The following is a 19,793-nucleotide window of genomic DNA, read 5'->3' as shown; positions in this document are numbered from 1 at the left end:
TATGGTGTCACTTAAGCCTGGGCCCTCTGTTATTTTCTCATTACCTGTGTTCCTCTTTCCCACATCAGCTAAAATGTTAACAGTTTCTTTTATTTTCAATCTTTTTATCTAGAAGACTGAGAACATTACCTGGGACCTTCTCTCAGGATATGAAGCCTGAGGTGGGACAGTTTAGTTCCAGAGGCCCAAAGACCAAAGAGGGTGGGGTTTGCAGTCCTTTGTTTTGTTTTGTTTTTAATATTTTATTTATTTATTTGACAGACAGAGATCATAGTGGGTGGAGAGACAGGCAGAGAGAGAGAGGAGGAAGCAGGCTCCCCGCTGAGCAGAGAGCCCAATGCAGGCTAGATCCCAGGACTCTGGGATCATGACCTGAGCCCAAGGCAGAGGCTTTAACCCACTTTAACCCAGGCGCCCCAGTCCTTTGTTGTTCAGACTCAGCTTCTCAGCACGGGGAGGCTTCTGGCTCACCCTCTGAGGCTTCCTGAGGGGGACTTAGCAGTGAGGGAGTGGGTGAAGGAATTGGGCTTGCTTGCTTCTTACCAGATTGGCATGAGCTCAGCCCACCGAACAGCTCCTTATGACTTGTCCACCTTCCTCGCTTCTCTACTTCTGATATGAGTTGTGGGATCAAATGAGCTAGGCTTTGACCCTAATCCACCACTTTGGGGAAGTGACTCAGCCTCTTGGAGCCTAAGTTCCCTGGGCTGCAAAGGGAGGATAAATAATAACTGTGCTACCCTATAGGACAGTTGGGAGCACATGGAGGGTAGTGGAACAGGCTGTATCCGTGCTCCTGATATGGAGAATGGGGTGGGGAGAAGTCTGGGCCTCTGGCAGCTGGGGAGGCAATCCAGGGCCAGCCACATGCTAGCTGTATGACCTCTGGAAGTCTCCTATAGTTCAGTTTCCTCTTCAGTAAACTGAGGATTCCAGGTAACGCACAGGCTCTGCATGAGATAATGTGTTCCTTTAAGCCTGTATTACAACAGTCTTCTAACCAAGCTTCCTGCTTCCCCTCCTGCCCCTACCAGTGATTGTTTAGAAACACAGCTGGATCTCACATGTCCTACCCTTGCTTAAAACCCTCCACCGGTTTCTTAGGGCTTTTTAGAATTTGCCTGGAAAGCTCCCGATTTTAGCATGGAAAGCTACATGTCCTGGGAAGCCCCTTGTTGGTCGGTTACACTGCAAGTCCAGCAGGGCAACTGATGGGGTCGCCACCCACCTTCCTAGTGCTCACCTCTCACCGCTCATCTGTGGTTACTTCTGCTTCTCCGCACAGTGCAAAGACCTAAAGAGCATTCAACACAGTGCTGATGCCCTGGCCCTGACTTTTGAGACTCTGATTTCATTGTTTGGAGTGGATCCTGAGAGTAGGTGTCTTTTTAAGGCTCCCCAGTGGTTCTAAGCACAGCCAAGGACGGGAAACTCTGCTCTCTTCTTACAGGTCTCCAGAAACCCCATGTGTTGTTCTCTGGGCTGGAGCTGACCTTCCCCCTGCTCTCTTCCCTTGGCTGATTCCTTCTCATCATCGTCCTACTCATGAGTCCCTTCCATCAGGCAGCCCTCCCACACTCCTTCAGGTAGACTTAGCTACTACTGATGGCTCCCAGACTACTCTGGGCTTGCTTTCATCAAAGCCCCGTCATTTTGCATTATCATTGTTGGTTCCTCCACACCTCTCCCTCATTAGGTCTAGAGTTTCTTTCAGGAAGAGATTTTATCTTTCCTCCTTGTATCCTTGGAGCCAAGTAGGCTCTGGCACATTACAGGCCTTCAGTAAGTATTGACTGAACAAATTAATCAAGACAAGGCCATCTGACCTCTTCTGAGTTACATTCTGAGAAAGAAACATTGACACAATAACCCTAGTGTATTATAGGAACAAGAGGTTAAGGAAAAACCAGATCCCAGCTAGTCTAATACTTTAATAAATCTATAGATTTATTGGACAACCCCCAATATTCAAATTAGAAGAAAATCTTAGTTTTGCTCTTCTGTAGATGATGATTTTTTTTCTCTTCCAGTGGGGAGAAAGAAGACCTATTAGGAAATTCCTCACCTACCTACATTACCAGTCAGAACTATAACTGGAAATGATTTCTCTGACTAAATCGTTTTGGTTCTCTGTTATTTTCTTTCTTCTTCCTTGCCCTTCCCTCAGCTGGCCACCACTGAGTGTTTGTCGAGAAGCAGGAAGGTTCACTGCTATGCCTGCTTCTCTCTCTCTCCCTTTAAAACTCTATTGGCTTGCTTTCTGATCTTCAAAGCAGCCTGTATCCAGCGTGACCCCACTCCCTTGCCTCCCCATCCTGGGGAGTGAGAGCTGGGAGTCTTTTTGTCATTTTGAAGACTTGCATATTTGGACAGCCTCCAACAGCCCTCACTAAATCTGCAGGGGTGAGAGCAAGTTGACGTTTGTAAGCTCCCTTTACCCCCAAATCTAGACATAAGGACAGAGTGACACCAGACCTCACAGTGGAGCAAACAGTAAGTTTCTAGATCTCCTCATTTGACCCATCCCCCCGCCCCAGGGCAGCAGCCCTTATCCCCTGCCCTTTTCCTGCAGTTGAGTCTTTGCTGTTGATGTTCTTCAAAGCTCTCAACCTTTGTGATTATCCGTAGTGCTTGATCCTGGATAAGTTTGAAAGCTATGATGATGAAATTCAGCTCACTCAACGAGCCCTGTCTCTGCTGGAAGAAAACAGGTTCTGGGCTGGTGTCGTGTTCCCTGACATGTATCCCTGGACCAGTGCCCTGCCGCCCCACGTGAAGTACAAGATCCGGATGGACATCGATGTGGTGGAGAAAACCAATAAGATCAAAGACAGGTGATGTGTCAGGCAATCTCAAAGACCCTGTGCATCCCAGGAATGTATGTGGCAAGGAGCAGAGGCTCCTCTGGGCTCAGGTCTCCTTTTCCTTGTAGGGAGAGGAGGGTTACTTGGAAAGGCACAGAAACACTTGGGTATCTGAGAACTAAGCTCACTAACCAGCTGGCACTGTTGGTTGGTAGAACCAGGAGAACTCATTTACCTTGTCATCATGCTCTCAATTTAGCACTTGTCCCTGGCTGGCCTTTGGGCAGTTTGGAGATGGAAACCTCTAGGTATTGAATTATCTTCATGTAGATGTTCTGCAGATGAGGTTTCTCCAAAGTCACTGAGAAATTACATTCGATACAAAGTAAAGGATTGAGATAGGACTCAGCCTAAAAATCAGTAAGATTAAGTTAAGAAGAGATAAGATATTTTATAAAGCTGATTGTAGAGTCCTTGAATTAAAGCCATTATAAGTAACAGTGGCCATTATTCATAAATGAGATTTAAACTATGACTGGAAAACAAAATTGATTTGGAACATTTTAGGGGAGAGGTTTCAAGAGTGAGTTTCGAGTCCCCTTGTGCTGTGCAGTGTCCGTTAGCTGCCATTCTTCAAACCACCCTCTGGTTTCTCTGTAGGTACTGGGATTCTGGTCCTCGAGCTGATCCTGTGGAAGATTTCCGATACATCTGGGGAGGGTTTGCCTATCTGCAGGACATGATTGAACGGGGGATCACAAGGAGTCAGGCCCAGGTTGAGGTTCCAGTTGGAATCTATCTCCAGCAGATGCCTTACCCCTGCTTCGTGGATGACTCGTGAGTCAGAGGTTTCCAATCTCCCTCCCAGACACACTAATCAGGTTGCTGGGGTGGGATGGGAGTACTCCCCAGGCTTCAGTCTCTTTGGAAAGAAACCCAGGTAGTGGAGCCAGCTTGAAGTGAATGGAGCTCTGAATGATGAGCGCCTTCTCCCAGACCACAGGCAGGGCCAGATGGGCAAGGGAAGTGGCAGGGAGAAAGGAGTTGGTGTTGTGGGTGGGAAAGGGAAGGTGAAAATAAAAGCAAGGGAAGTGAGGTTGGGAAAGGGGACAAAGGCTTTTTAAGATTCCACTACGTAGTATGTTTGGTATGTGGAAGAGTTCTGGTCAGAGTGTTTGCCCAATGATTGCCAAATCAGCAAATTAGGACTCTGCATTGCAAGTAGGTCTGGTTCCTAGGAGCCTCAGAATAATGCAGCTCATTCCCTAATTAACATTCCCGTGGTGCATGCTTAATGAGAAGGTAGAGGAATGTGTTGGATGAGCTGGAACCCTCCCTTCTTGCTCACCCCCACCCCCAGGCTTATACATCTGTTGGACAGTAGCAAGCTAAGGAAGTAGGCTACTATTTTCTCAAGGTGTTTTGGGGGGATGTTAGAGAGAGGGACAGAGAAGAGCGGAGTAGGAGGGCTCGTTTACCATGTTGGATGGGGGCAGGAATACACCCAGGACAGGAGCCCAGACCTACAAGTGGCTTAGGGTTCAACCTCTAGGGAAAAACTGGGAAGTTCACCATAGTGCACATTGTGTCAGTAATGTTCAGGAAGGAGAGAAACACTCACAACTTGAAGAAAGGAAAAGTTAAATTGCCACCTGACAAACAGTTAAGATAAAGCCCAGTATGTGCACAGGAAACCCTCCCTCTACAGCCTAGTGCAATTGGTTCCCTTCCTCAAGTCTATCGAAGACTAAAGAGATAACAGCGGCTGTTCTGTAGTCAATTTGGGTTTGGACAATAGATATGGGATGCGGAGCCAGGGGCAAAAGCCCAGTCCTACGTTTAGGATCAGAACGGGAGTGTCTGGCAGGGTAGTGGGGTACACAATAAGGAGGCAGTGGGGAGTCTAGGCATTTAGACTGGGAGAGCCCTCTGGTGGCAGGTCCCAGAAGTGCAGGCCTTATGAATTTCTGGTTCTCTCCTTAAGGCCATCTTGAGAACCCTCCTGCCCTGGAATCAGCCCTTCCTGTAACAACCAACAATTTTTACTACATAATAATCCCAAGGACTTTACTAGCACATCAAGCACTGAGGAAATATGTGTAAAGTTCACAGTAAAGTAATTCCAGAATATCAAATCTATCCTGCTTGCTAGAATGAATATCCATGGAATTACTCTACTGGTACATGGCTGGTAGAGTTAGCCACTCTTGGATCACTGATCAATTTATTGATGGGTTACTTGTCTTCTGAAAGAGCCACACTGAATAGTTATTTTGTGCCCCTTCCCGCATAACTTGAGTTTGATCCTCTGGGATAGCTAGTGCTAAGCTGGCTGACGCCCCTAGGGGGCCCCACTGTTGCTCTTACCACCAACACCAGTTCCCTTTGTTTGTGATTTGCCTTCTTGGACTTCAGTGTCAGTTGACTTGTATCTGTTCTAGTCACAGCTGTATCAGGTTTGCAGTTCTTCCCCAAGAGATCTTGCAAGAAGGTCTATATTGTATAACATATAGAGTACAATTTTATTTTGTGCATATAACCTGTAGAGCATTCATCTGGACTAACCAAAAAGCTACCCTCTTGCTCTAAGGAACAAGTAATCCTTTAGGGCAAAGTGCAGTGTATTACAAGAGTCAAGCCCAGTGAATGCCTGTGGGGATTTTCTGCCTTTCCCTCCGTCTGGGCTTTGTTCTCAACACATCCAATCAACCAACATTTACTCCACCTCTACCGGGTACAGGGCATTCTACGATTCTGCTTCTCTCCTCTTGCTTCAGTTTTATGATCATCCTGAACCGCTGTTTCCCTATCTTCATGGTGCTGGCCTGGATCTACTCTGTCTCTATGACTGTAAAGAGCATCGTCTTGGAGAAGGAGTTGAGACTGAAGGAGACCTTGAAAAATCAGGGTGTCTCCAATGCAGTGATTTGGTGTACCTGGTTCCTGGACAGCTTCTCTATCATGTCAATGAGCATCTTCCTTTTGACCATATTCATCATGGTAAGCCAGATGGAGAAGGCCCAGAAAAATCTTGAATAATGTTGTACCTCCCACTTTTCCTCCTGTTAATGAACTCATGCCTGCATTAGTCATCTGGCCACCAAGGATGGCCTGACATGTAGCTAGCCAGCCATTTCAGCCAATGTGGCCGCATGCAGCTGCCCAGTCATTTCAGCCAAGGTGGAAAATACTCAGAGTGTCTCCGTCTGCCAGGAATCCCGGTATCATGGCATGTTCCCCACTCCCACTTCCTGTCCAGGGAGCCGCAGTCCACGTAGATTATCTAGCCCTATGCTGTGGACTATCTGGAGAAGCTGCTGTTAGGAGAGCCCAATACAGCGTGACTGTATGTGCAAAGGGTTCTCTCTTTCCAGGCAGAAAAGAAAGGAGTACAAAGAGTGTTTTCCTGGGATTACTGTCTCAACTGGCAGCTGAGGTTGGGATGTGAAGAGCCTTTTCATTGTATTAGGAGAGCAGAACTAGACTGTTTATTCATTACCGTCATGGTCACACCGTTCATGGCTTGACCAAAGATGTTCTGCTGTCTGAAAAGTGTCCAAAGCATTTTAAAGAATAGAACTTAGAGTCTGTCTTTTCTCAGTGGTAGGAATTCTTATAGCTGCAGGCAGTACACATAGGCCTATCATCTGCAAACCTGCAGCTCCCTCACAAGCTAGACTTGGAAATAAAACATTATTTTCATAATATGTTCTTTCCCCCATTTTTAGTTCCTCCACAGTAGATGATCTTTTATACTTGTTAGATGACAAGTTCATAAATTTAGGTAGCTTTTAATATTTATTTGATGGGATTTGGTATAAACGTCAGACTTCAGGCTTTGCATGTTCCTGTTATGATGTTATCAAGCTTGTTTCATTTTTCTACCATAATCATATTAGTGCCCCTCTACACTGAGCAATATGTGTGCTGAACCATAGACTCTCGCTAAGGGTGTGTTTAATCCCATGCTGGACCATACTAGTGCCAGGAATGTTCCTGTCCATCTAGCAGATATTCAGTTAAACCAGATCCTACCCCATCTCTTTGCAGTAAGATGTACTAATTCGGAAGGGGTTTGTTTTCAGCCTTAGTCAAACCCTGTGCTAGAGTCCTATCAAAACCAATGCTGATAGAGAGATCATTCTGCTCAAGCAAACTAGCTTTAAATTTGTTGCTTTAAATTTGCAGGGTCCTTGAGATCCACAAAGATGGGGGGAGAAGCTGCATTCCTTGTGTTCTTCTAGGGCTCCTTTATTCCTTCCCATCCTTCAGTCTGCCCTTTTTCCCATTTCCAAGATGTTTTGTGTCCTCCTAATTAAAGGAGTCAAAATGCTAAGTGTCTGACTTATGCAAAGTGCATAAACATGTATGATATCTTTAAATGTCTGTTCAGTGACATTGAGATCTGCCTTCCTAAGAATGGGCATTAAGACTTCAAAGCTTTTAGGACGTGAGGTAAAGAATGTTCACCAATAGTTTCTTGCACAAAGGGGTTTCTCCTTGTGGGAACCAGAATATTGTTCCAGGGATGACGGAAACAGAGCTTTGCACACAAAATAGGATTCCTTACAATGACGCTCCCATCTTTGCTTTGTCCTTCCTTCCCACCTCAACAATGCAGGAAAGAAGCTGGAAGCTAGGACAATGGGAAGGTTCCAGTTATTCAGGCTATTAGGAACAGAAAAGAAAAGTGGTCATTAGAGGAAGCCAAGGCCTGTGAGGCTATTGGGTCAGCCCAGTGATTTTCTTTCATCTCTGCCTGAAGTCATTGAGAGACTGTATGGGCCTAGAAGCTTGTGGAACTTTGTTTTGAGCTGGGATAAGAAACGGATTTTATTCTTCTGAGAATACCAACAACCATCTTAAAGTTCTTCCAACCATAGTCAGGTATTCAGCTGTGGGCTTACTTTTACTGGGCTGTGTGATTAAGTAAAAGGAGTGAGCTTTCCAGGGTGATGTAGAGAGCTCTTTGACACACAAAGCCAGGAGCTCTGAGTCCTAATTTTGATTTTCATAATAGAGTTCCTCAGAGTTTGGTTCTAGTTAAGCATAGCCCTCTTCCACCCTCCTTTGTCATTTGTTTTATTTATTTTTCAGTCTGTTCCGTTTGTGCCTGGCAGGCACAAGAGTGTGAATGAGGGAGAAAGAGTAGCAATGGCAGACAGGTGACACATTTGTTCCTCTCAGCTCTTGCACAAGCATGACAGATATCGCTTACTGTCTCTCTTTTCTATTAAGATCCCAGTGCTTTAGGACACTACTAACAATTGATTAGAACCCATTCAAGAGATGAGTTTATGTGTACCTTTATGTTCCCAAGAAAAGAACAAGATGATGTCTATGTATTTGGAGTTCTGCGCAAAGGGCAAAATTCCTCATAGGTGGTCTGTGTAGTAAAGGAGGACCAAGAAGGCCTAATAAATTTGAACATTTCAGTGTATCCTGTAATGGAAGTAGGCAGCAGCTCACTTAGTGAAAATTGCTAATTTGGTCGTATTTTCTACACAGCCAAAGTGATTGACACATGAGTTAATAATGTCCAAGATACTGAATATTGTCCCAGGTTCTATGTATTTGTATGATAGTGACAAAGGGGGAGGATTAATCTACTTTCAAGTGATATGGATTAATTGCTGATATTTTCACTATCGTGAGTGGTAAATCTCAGAATATAACTACACATGATTGAGTCAGCAGGCCAGGCCTTAAGCAAAATGTTACAGATTGTTAGGGGGGTCTCCTACCTCCTTTTTTGTCCCTCATCTACGCAGTGTATCTTGGAGCTCTTGATGCTCTAAGATCTTTTTCCCCTTCCCCTAGCCCCTATAGGCTTAATTCTCCCTTCCCACCAAAGATTGCTTACTTAATATGTACTTAATACATAATGATTACTCATGCTGATAGGCAGCCTCATGTGTTGCCCTCCCAGGGAGACCAATACTCAGAGGAGTAAAAGAATTCAACAGCACTGAGTCTTAACTGTGGAAATTTGGCACCCACGAGAGACGGTGGGAGAGGTCACTCTGGAGTAGAGGGCTTCTGAAGGCTCAGAATCACAGCACAGAGGTTGCCCCCCGGGAGGGATGTGCCCTGGATACGGGTGGAAAGTACTGACTCAGATGGTCTCTTTGGTTTCAGCATGGAAGGATCCTGCATTACAGTGATCCATTCATTCTCTTCCTCTTCCTGTTGGCTTTCTCCACGGCTACGATCATGCAGTGCTTCCTGCTCAGCACCTTCTTCTCCAGGGCCAGCCTGGCAGCAGCCTGCAGTGGCGTCATCTACTTCACCCTCTACCTGCCCCACATTCTCTGCTTCGCCTGGCAGGACCGGATGACGGCTGACCTCAAGATGGCTGTGGTGAGGGACCTCAGGCTTGCTCCTACTATGCGAAATGTTTTCACAAAGGCCTCTGTAGTCATTCTAGAAAACTGGCCTGCCCCTTGTGGGGATCCATTTTGCCTTTTGGGCCCAAAGGACATAGGTATAAAAAGGCACAGGGGCAAAAGTTGGGGCTCTCTTCATCCTGAGCTACCCAGCAGCCCCTCCTTTCCAAACCTGCCTGATGAGTCTGTCCTGGGAATCAATCAAAAACCAGTGTAACTCACTGGTCCTTTGTGTTCCCACAAGAGGGAAACAGCCTAGGACGTTTCACTCACTTTTCTTTTTACAGCATGTGAGAAGATGCAGAGGGAAGGGAGCGTGCCCCCAACTGTTTGGCGCAGAGAGATGTTTCCATTCATTAAAAGAGTTTGTTTCTCTCCATAAAAACATGAATCCAGTAGTTTACACGGGATCTTTGCCATGCTGTACCACTATATGCAGAAAGGAGTACAGAAATGAACCAGTTAGGAGGCAAGCCCTCTTGCCAGGACAGGACTCTAGAAACTGACTTTTGATAGTTTGAGAGACAGACATCTTGGTTCACAATTCCCAAACTAACATCACTGTCTCTTTCTCTAATCAGTTTCAAATAGGCCATTTCCACCCTCTTCATTAACCAGGCTTAACTGGCTTCTGGGTTCTCAAGGGTACAGCTTTCCTTGTCCTCCAGAACTTCCCTCTACAGTTCTTTATGCAGTGGTGTCAAGAAAAGACTACCACCTGCTTCTTATTGGGAAAGATCTAAGATATAAGCTGCTCTAATAACCCAAACTGATTTGGCTACAGAGCTGCCAGGGCATCTGCCTTTTATTTCCCATGTTAAACAAGGAATCAATTGCTGCTATTTATAACACCAGTTTTCTAAAACAATCACAATGGGCTGGTAGCAAAAAAATCCTTATGACTCAACCTATGGGCAGAACTGGGCTAACTTAATATACTGGGTAGATATCAGTACTTTGAGGCCACAGCTATCTTCATGGGAGTGTGGATCCACCAAGAAACTATAGTTCTGGCAGTGTGTGGACCGGGGCTGAGCTGAGACTTTTCTAAATGGCTTTTGTGAATATACAGCTGGGGAATCTCTTCCTTCTATAGACAGTTTGAACCCCACCCTGGGTCCTACAAAGTGCAGAGAGATCTCTGAGCAGAGGAAATGAGAATAGCCAGTTGCTCTTTCTGCCATGCTGGTGACCGCCTGTGGGGACTTGGCTGGGGACCCTCCTCTTCAAACTCCTTTTGCACACCACCTGTTTAGTTGACCTGTTCTCTCTATTGAAAACCCAAGGAAAAGATTGGTCTCAGTATGGAGAGGAGAAAAGATGACATCAGTGGAATCTGATGTTCTTCTGGCCTCTCAGACCTTAGGAGGTCATAGGACCATCCCTTGCCTGGCACCCTAGGACACTAATGACTTTGTGGACCCTTCTAATGGGAGTCACACAAAATAGCTCAAGTTATCTTCTTTGTTCATCAAGAACTTTGTGATCTCAAGAAAGAGGTAGGAAGAAGGGGGAAATGGTAGGAAGGTAAACCTGAGCACCTTTGGTCCTTTGGTCCGTTGGGCTTTTGTGGTGTTTGTTTTTCCCGTTACACAACTATATTCCATTGAACAGATGAGAGGTGGCTTCGTGAGGATTGTGTGAGGTCCCTGGGCATTTCCAGAATTCCCTTTCTTATGGGAAAACTGCTTTATGCCCTCCCTGGGTTATCCTTATACCTGGACACAAGCTGGACTACTCTTTTGGGCCCCGTCCCTACCCTGTGGACAGCTGGGTGCTGTTGGGTGGGTTGAAAGTCCACCGCTCAACTAGTGTGCCCTCTTTGCCTCACTGTAGAGCCTGCTGTCTCCTGTGGCATTTGGGTTTGGCACTGAGTACCTGGCTCGCTTTGAGGAGCAAGGCCTGGGGGTGCAATGGAGCAATATTGGGAGAAGTCCCATGGAAGGGGATGAATTCAGTTTCCTGATGTCCATGAAGATGATGCTCCTCGATGCTGCTCTATATGGCCTGCTTGCCTGGTACCTTGACCAGGTGTTTCCAGGTAAGGGTCAACTCCCATAGGGTAAAGGTACTGATACTGGGTTCCTCAGATCCCCAGCCCTCCCCCACCTTTCATCTAGTTTAAATCCTATCCTTTCTAAGCTCTTTCAATTTGGGCCTTCAGAGCCAGCATTTGAAACTTAAGCTTAGATCAAAAATCCATCAGTGAGTGCTGGTGTCTCTACTTTAGAATTAGGTCCAGAATCTGATCCCTTGTCACCACCTCCACCCCTACCATCCCAGTCCAAGCCTCCATCCATAATCATTGCCTGCCAGTCTGTTCTCCACACTGTGTTCAGTGATCCTTCCCGAAGCTGGGTCAGATGATATCTGTCTTCTGTTCGCATCCCTGCGGTGGCTTTTCCTCTTGTTCAGAGGAAAGCCCAGTGTCCCAGTCCTAGCCTCTAAGATGCTTCATTATCAGCAGTCAACTAACTGCCTTCCTCATTTCAGGTCTTTCCCTTCTCCCTCATGTTCTCTGCCCCAGCCACACCCACCTCCTTACTGACTGTTCTTCAATACACTCAGTGCATTTCCTCCTCAGGACATTTGTACCTGTTCTCACTGCCTGCAGCATGTTTCTGCATCCCCCATACCTGCAGTCTTACTTCCTCACTTCTGTTCAGATGCCACCATATCACTGGGATCTTTTCAGATTGCAAATATCTAAATAGCTACCCCTATATAAATCACAGTTCTTCGGTGCTTATGTCCCCTTTACCCAACTTTATGTTTGCGACATCACTATCTGACATGACATATCTTAACTTGTTTGCATGTTAACTCTCTACCCCATGAGAGCAGGCCCAGTCTGTTTTGTTTAATATTATAGGCTTGATGTCACAAGTAGTGCCTGACTTTTGGTGGACATTGAATAAATACCTGACTAACCTGCAGCATTGAAAAGCAACTCCTGAATCAAAGTTGGGTGTTCACACAGTTTCATAGTTGCTTTGTAGAAATCAGATTTTCTTTTGGATTAGTATTTCCTGGTAGCTAGAGAAGTCTCACTTCCATTTGAGTGGTCTCCAAGTCGACCAACAACCACCTTGTGCTGTGGCAGCCGTGGCCGGGGGCAGGCAGGGGAGGGTGAGGCTGGGTCCAGTCTCTGGGGAAGGATGAACTCACATCATCTCAAGGCAGCCTTTTTTTGGGAGAAATATATTGGCAGCAACCCTGGAATAGGAGAAAGATTGCTAGGCTGAGCCAGGAGGCCTGGGTTTGGATCCTAGCCATGTGATTATATTAGTTTCCTAGGGCTGCCGTAACAAAGCACCACAAACTGGGTAGCTTAAAACACCACTTTGCAGGGGGGGTGGTGTCTCACAGTTCTGGAGGCTAGAACTAGAAAATCAAGTTGTTTGCAGGGCCATGCTCTCTCTGGAATCTGCAGGGGAAGGAGCCCTCCCTGCCTCTTTCAGCTTCTGGTGGTTTTTCAACAAGCTCTGTCTTCACCCGGTGTTCTCCCTGTGCGTGTATGTCTGTCTGCACACAGCCATCTTTCTGTAAGAACACCCGGTCAGATTGGATTAGGCTCCCACATAGTCTGGAGTGACTTAATCTCAACTAAGCACATTAGCAATAACTATTTCCAAACAAGGCCAAGGGTTAGGACTCTGGTATCTTTTTTTTCTGATATCAAATGTGTCAACCCCTCCCCTTCCAACATCAGCTCTTTCTCTAATGGCAACCAGGTGTCCAACAATCAATTCAGTTCTACCCCGTTCAGTAACCCCCCAGAATTAGCACAGACCCCACAGAAAGATTCAGCCCTACAAGACTGTTCCCACTTCAGGGGCCAGATGCAAATACAGTGCCCAGGCTATACACGCTTTTGTCAGACTGACTACAAATTCGGGAGTTCTCACAGCCACCACCCACCTGATTTAGTAATTCACTAGAACGACTCACAGAACTCGGGAAAGTAGTCTACCTGCAGTTACAGTTTATAATAAAGACAACTGACAGAATGGAAGAAGATATTTGCAAACGACATATCAGATAAAGGACTAGTGTCCAAAATCTGTAAAGAACTTAGCAAACTCAACACCCAAAGAACAAATAATCCAATCAAGAAATGGGCAGAAAACATGAACAGACATTTCTGCAAAGAAGACATCCAGATGGCCAATAGACACATGAAAAAGTGCTCCATATCACTCGGCATCAGGGAAATACAAATCAAAACCACAATGAGATACCACCTCACACCAGTCAGAATGGCTAAAATCAACAAGTCAGGAAATGACAGATGCTGGCGAGGATGCAGAGAAAGGGGAACCCTCCTACACTGTTGGTGGGAATGCAAGCTGGTGCAACCACTCTGGAAAACAGCATGGAGGTTCCTCAAAATGTTGAAAATAGAACTGCCCTATGACCCAGCAATTGCACTACTGGGTATTTACCCTAAAGATACAAATGTAGTGATCCAAAGGGGCACGTGCACCTGAATGTTTATAGCAGCAATGTCCACAATAGCCAAACTATGGAAAGAACCTAGATGTCCATCAACAGATGAATGGATCAAGAAGATGTGGTATATATACACAATGAAATACTATGCAGCCATCAAAAGAAATGAAATCTTGCCATTTGCGACAACATGGATGGAACTAGAGCGTATCATGCTTAGCGAAATAAGTCAAGCGGAGAAAGACAACTATCATATGATCTCCCTGATATGAGAAAGTGGTAATGCAACATGGGGGCTTAAGTGGGTAGGAGAAGAATAAATGAAACAAGATGGGATTGGGAGGGAGACAAACCATAAGTGACTCTTAATCTCACAAAACAAACTGAGGGTTGCTGGGGGGAGGGGGGTGGGGTTATGGACATTGGGGAGGGTATGTGCTTTGGTGAGTGCTGTGAAGTGTGTAAACCTGGCAATTCACAGACCTGTACCCCTGGGGATAAAAATATATGTTTATAAAAAATAAAAAATTTAAATGCCCAAAAAAAAAAAAAAAAAAGAATACAGCTCAGGAGCAGCCAAATGGAAGAGATGCATACAGGGAGGGGCAGGAGGGGTGGTACCTGGAGTTTTCAAGTGCACAACCCTCCTGGGACCTCGATGTGCTCAGCAACCTGGAAGCTCCCTGAATCTCATTCCAGAGTTTTTATGACTCAATCTCCAGCCCCCTTCTCCTCCCTCAAGATGGAGGGTAGGGCTGAAAGTTTCCATCCTCTTTTCCCAGGTCTGGTCTGGTGACCAGCCCCATCCTGAAGCTATCTAGGGACCCTCCCCTGAGTCACCTCATTAGCATAAATTCAGGTATGGTTGAGAAAGGGGCTCAGCTCCTTGTGAACAACAGAAGACATTCCTATCACTCAGGGAATCCCAGGGGTTTTATAAGCTATGTGCTGGGAACTGGGGATAAGACCACGTATTATTTTGCATTCTTCCATGGGCCTCAACATATCTTTTTGACGATTTTTGGGGGGGTGGACCCAATTCAACCCATAATGCTGATTTTGAGCAATACATTTAACCTTGCCTTCCATCACCTTTTCTATCTTACTATGCCACTAGAAGGAGATACAATAAGTGAAAATTAGTTGGATTGAAAATGCAATTTGTCTGTAATTCAAGAGCTTTATTTTAGCCAAGCTAAAGCTTTAATTTGTCCAGTAACTATTTACTGAGCCGAACCTGTATGTGAGGCTTAGCACTAGTTTTGGGGAAAAAGGGGATGAAAAAGACAGCCCAAATCTGTCCTTGAAGGTCTGACAGTCCAGTGGCCATGGAACATGGGATAATATTAAGTAAGCAAAGATAGTGTGTTCTCACAAAATTAACATTTTATAAGGAGCAAGGTCTGCTAAGTGAGCTAGACAAGAAATTTGGGAGTCTTTTCCTTGGAATCCAGTAGAATGGGGTGGTTGAGATCAGGGATATTAGAACGAGATTACCCATTTCAGTACCTCTCTCTGTTTAATTAGCTGTGACCTTGGGCAAATGATTCAAAGTCAATGTGCCTCTGTTTCCTTATCCACAAGAATACTACTACCTATCTCTTAGAGTTGTTTTGAGGATTAAATTTTTAACTCATGAGAAGCGCTTACAACATAATGCCTGCCATGGAAAGAGCATTCAACAAATGTTAGTGACAGTCATCATCGTTATTATTATCTGGTAATTGTTGAGAAAGGGCATGACTAAATTCTTTTTTGTTTTAATTTTTTAAAGATTTTATTTATTTGACAGAGCGAGATCACAAATAGGGAGAGAGGCAGGCAGAGAAAGAGGAAGGGGGAAGCAGGCCCCCCGCTGAGCAGAGAGCCCGATGCAGGGCTCTATCTCAAGACCCCGGGATCATGACCGGAGCCGAAGGCAGAGGCCCAACACACTGAGCCACCCAGGCGCCCCTAAATTCTTTAATAAAATGTTTTTTTTAGAAAGCTGTTGCACCCAAAAAAAGTGCATTTTAAATTAAAACACGTTGGTAGGAATAGTCTTTGTGTTGTAGCCCATGGATAGCTATGTAATGCTGATGAACTATGGATATCTATAGCTATACTCTGAAGTTCAAATAGAAAAATTCTCGATTTTGTAGAGCTGTAGTAGGACTACCAAAGCTTTTTCCTTATTTCCCTGTCATTTCTAGGGGACTATGGAACCCCACTTCCTTGGTACTTCCTTCTACAAGAGTCCTATTGGCTTGGCGGTGAAGGTGAGTTATTTAAAAATTTTCAATTAAAAGCAACGCCCCCCTCCCAAAACCGTTAGTGTTTGAAACTAGCTCCTTTGGCTATGTCCTGGATATGTGTGGGCTGTAGAGGGGGCTCCTGACATCAAGTGTGTGGTTCCTGCCACTGTGGTGCAGTATCATAGCCTCTGGGAACCCACTTTCTGTAAGTCACTAGGCCAGGGTGAATGGCCGGCCGAGCGCTGATAAACCCTTGTTTCCCATCCAGCTTGTGCCCAATGGATGAAATTGCCCTTGTGAAAGAAGGCCAAACCAGTTTAGGGTGTAAATGACTTTTGCAACTCCTCAATTTGAAACAGAGATCTGCAGAATCACGAAGGAACCTTTGCACTGGTCTTCTTATGCCTCCTCTCCTGCTTTTTTATTTCTTTTCAAAATATAAATTAATTCATTCTCCTAAGGTGATGGCCCAAACAGAGGCTGGGGCAGAGCTATGACCTTCAAGGCAAACACTCCTAGACTCTCCTAAAATTCATCTTACTTTGTGATTGGGGAAGAGGGCCAAGGGGCATTTGCCCAGAATCCTTCTTAGATCAAATTTACCTTTCCTATTGAACAGGACAGGAGGCCCAGGGAGAGCTCTGAAAGCTCTATAGACTCTATTGTGACGTATGAGCAAGCAAGAAACTCCTGACCTGACAGCTGGGGACTTCCTTGGAGCTGGGAGTTTCTGGAAGCAAAGGAAATACTTTCCAATCTGTTTGTTCCTCACCTACCTACCCTTTACTTTGTATTTTTGGATCTGAGCCAGGATTTATCCTTTAAGCACTAAGATAGAGGTTTGTTTTCTCTAGGGGGTTAGCCTAGGGCCTTTAAAAGGCTTGGGCAGTTTGTTTTGCTTTGTTTTGTATTTATGGTTCAAACAAATAGCACTTTGACAGCTCAGTATTTTTCCATTATGTTGGTTTGTCTGTGTTGTCTATGAACTTTTAAAACTTCTACTACAGTAAGGTTATAATCCAATGGGGATTTTCAACAGGGGAATATGTTTTTGGAATATTTCTAATTTCAACGAATATCAGGACTTGTGGACATTTTCCCGCCTATAATCTCAGCAGGTAATCTGCCTCTCAAAAGAGAAATTCTTAAGACAAATGTGCTCTTTCAAAAATGAATCACATATATTTTTGCCAACAGAAGCCCAATATTTTTCTCCTGCCTCACAGACTAGACTGAAATAGATTCCTAAATCTCTCTAAAACCAAAAAAAAGGGGAACCTGGGTGGCTCAGTGGGTTAAGTGTCTGACTCTTAGTTTTGGGGCTCAGGTCGTGATCTCAATGGTCCTGAGATGGAACGCTGCTCCACACTCCACTGAGCATGGAGCCTGCTTAAGATTCTCTCTCTCCCTCTCCCTCTGTCCCCCAGGCGCTCCCCCAACACTTGCATGCACATGTGCCCTCTCTTTCTGAAAAAATAAATAAAATCAGAAAATAACTGAGTTTCCTCACCAAACACCCTCCTCTCACATACGAAGAAATGGAGCCCAAGAGGACGAGTGTCTTGCCCATGTTCCTGCTGCTCATTTGGGATGAAAACCTGAAACTGGGAAACACATTTCCTGGCAAGGAACTCATCCCATGACTAAACTATGTAGAATATTTTCCCCTGCTATTTTGTTGCATGTCCATGCAGGAGGAGAGCTAGTAAAGTGATCAAAGGCATTGTGGGCAGTAGAGTTGAAAATCCTTCAGGAGGCAGAAATAGAAGTGTCGGAGGAGGCAGGTCCCTGACCACGAGGCCCATTCCTTGCTGCTCCACCTTCAGCCTGCAGATCTACGGAGGGCAGCCAGGGGTGAGGGAGGCCCTGGTGGGCTGCCTCATTAAAAAACTCCCCCTGGGGCACCTGGGTTGCTCAGTGGGTAAAGCCGCTGCCTTCGGCTCAGGTCATGATCTCGGGGTCCTGGGATCGAGTCCCGCATCGGGCTCTCTGCTCAGCAGGGAGCCTGCTTCCCTCTCTCTCTCTCTCTGTCTGCCTCTCCGTCTACTTGTGATTTCTCTCTGTCAAAAAATAAATAAAATCTTAAAAAAAAAAAAAACAAAAAACCTCCCCCTGCCCACATCTGTGCTCTGAGGCCAGAGCCTTTAGATGCGTGGTGACAGTGGTTTCCTCCAGCCCCTGCTTTCTTCTCTTGCTGGCTCCCTCCTCTGCTCCTCTTCCCCTTCCAGGATGTCCTGATGTTCTTTTAAACCAAATGCCAAGTTTATTAGAAAAACAAACAACAACAACAAAACGACCTGTGTGTGTGTGTATGTGTGGGCATGTCTGATGTGTGTGAGAGAGTATGTGTGTATGTGTCAGTATGAGAATGTGTGTGTGTGTGTGTATGTGTGCACATGTGTGTGTTTACACTGCACTTGACAATTTATATAAGCCTCTACCTCAACCAGGCTCAATTCTGGTGTTAGTCACAAAAGACTCGAGTACCCATAAAAATGCTCAGGTGAATTTTGTCTCAATCAGTAATTTAAGCTGGCCATCCATCATATCACCTTGAAGGAGCGTTTCTCAAGGCTCAAAATGACTTTGACATGTTTTTTATTGGAGCAAGAAGTACTGTTAATGAAGTAAAGAAAATTAACCCATTGCAAACTCAGCCCTGGTTTTGTGAATTTTTTTGTTTTTAAGATTTTATTTATTTACTTGACAGACAGAGATCACAAGTAGGCAGAGAGGCAGGCAGAGAAAGAGGGGGAAGCAGGCTCCCCGCCGAGCAGAGAGCCCAATGTGGGGCTCGATCCTAATACCCTGGGATCATGACCTGAGCCGAAGGCAGAGGCTTTAACCCACTGAGCCACCCAGGTGTCCCTGAATATTTTTTAAAGTTATAATTTCTAACATGGTGGGCCTTTGCTGGCATGTTAAGAGGATGAGGTGAAACACCTGTTATAAAACTCCATCTGGGCTCAGCAGAGCTTGATAAGCCAGCTAGCCAGGAGGCACTGGCAGCCATTTTCAGGACTTTACAGGCCCGCAGGTCAGTGGGTGGCAGGACCAGGTTTGGGCCTGGTCCCCCAGAATGCTGGCTTGGCCTTTTGAGAGAACTCAAAAGTTGCGGTAAGAAACTCTGCCACCCCTCCCTTCTCCCCTTCTTTTCCTGCCTTTACTGCTTGTTAGCTCTCACCAAGAGTAACAGTGGCTTCTGGTTGGTGCAGCGTGTTCAACCAGAGAAGAAAGGGCCCTGGAGAAGACGGAACCCATAACAGAGGAAATGGAGGATCCGGGACACCCAGAAGGAATAAATGGTAAAACAAACAAACAAACCCTCAGTAAAGAACACAGAGCAGAGGCAAGGAGGAGGTACAGAGTACTGTAAAGGATGGAGCAATACACTTCATGACTGGGGTGCCGTGGACCCCAGGAAACGGACTCTGTTGACAGGAGTTAAACCTGATAGCTTCTCAAGGGCCAAGCCGCACGTGTGGGGAATGAATGGTCCAGCCAGACATTAACGCATATTTCCTGGAGAAAGCAAATACCAAGTATGTGGTGTGTTTGTGCCCTTGTTAGGCAAGTCCCGAGTGAGTTGCACAAATGTGCTGACTTCCGAGGATTTAGCAAGAACAATAACTTGGGTCACTGGGACTTAAAGCGGATATGAGCTATAAGGAAAGACAAAAATAAATGCTTCTGTGCAGAGGAGGAAGGAGTCTAGGGGAGCTGACTACACTTCACTCGTGGTTTACAAATCTACAAATCCATTCATTCAAACCATCAAAAGCCTTTCCTGACTGTGGAAGTTACCTAATAATTCCTGAAGTGATGAATTAGGTCTGCAAGTGTTCCCTGGCTTTGCCTTCCTTACCTTCTTTCCTAGACCAGTTCTGTACTTCTCCCCATGTTCTTCCTTCCCTAAG

The 19,793-nt window shown here is 45.5% G+C and overlaps 1 protein-coding gene across 1 annotated transcript in view; it reads left to right on the top strand.

Annotated features, from left to right (window-relative positions):
* Window positions 1-19,793, top strand: part of ABCA4 (ATP binding cassette subfamily A member 4) — a 124,117-nt gene that overhangs the window by 48,471 nt on the left and 55,853 nt on the right. The window contains exons 12-18 of the mRNA XM_044238716.1: window positions 2,629-2,834; window positions 3,465-3,641; window positions 5,582-5,804; window positions 8,943-9,164; window positions 11,027-11,231; window positions 15,835-15,900; window positions 19,092-19,181. Coding sequence (XP_044094651.1) covers window positions 2,629-2,834; window positions 3,465-3,641; window positions 5,582-5,804; window positions 8,943-9,164; window positions 11,027-11,231; window positions 15,835-15,900; window positions 19,092-19,181 — 1,189 coding nt within the window. The remainder of the gene's footprint in view (window positions 1-2,628; window positions 2,835-3,464; window positions 3,642-5,581; window positions 5,805-8,942; window positions 9,165-11,026; window positions 11,232-15,834; window positions 15,901-19,091; window positions 19,182-19,793) is intronic.

Source organism: Neovison vison, chromosome 2, assembly GCF_020171115.1.
Source record: "Neovison vison isolate M4711 chromosome 2, ASM_NN_V1, whole genome shotgun sequence".
In the NCBI taxonomy this organism is placed as follows: Eukaryota; Metazoa; Chordata; class Mammalia; order Carnivora; family Mustelidae; genus Neogale; species Neogale vison.
Note: the sequence above shows the minus strand (reverse complement) of the source record. Positions and strands in the feature narration are given on the sequence as shown.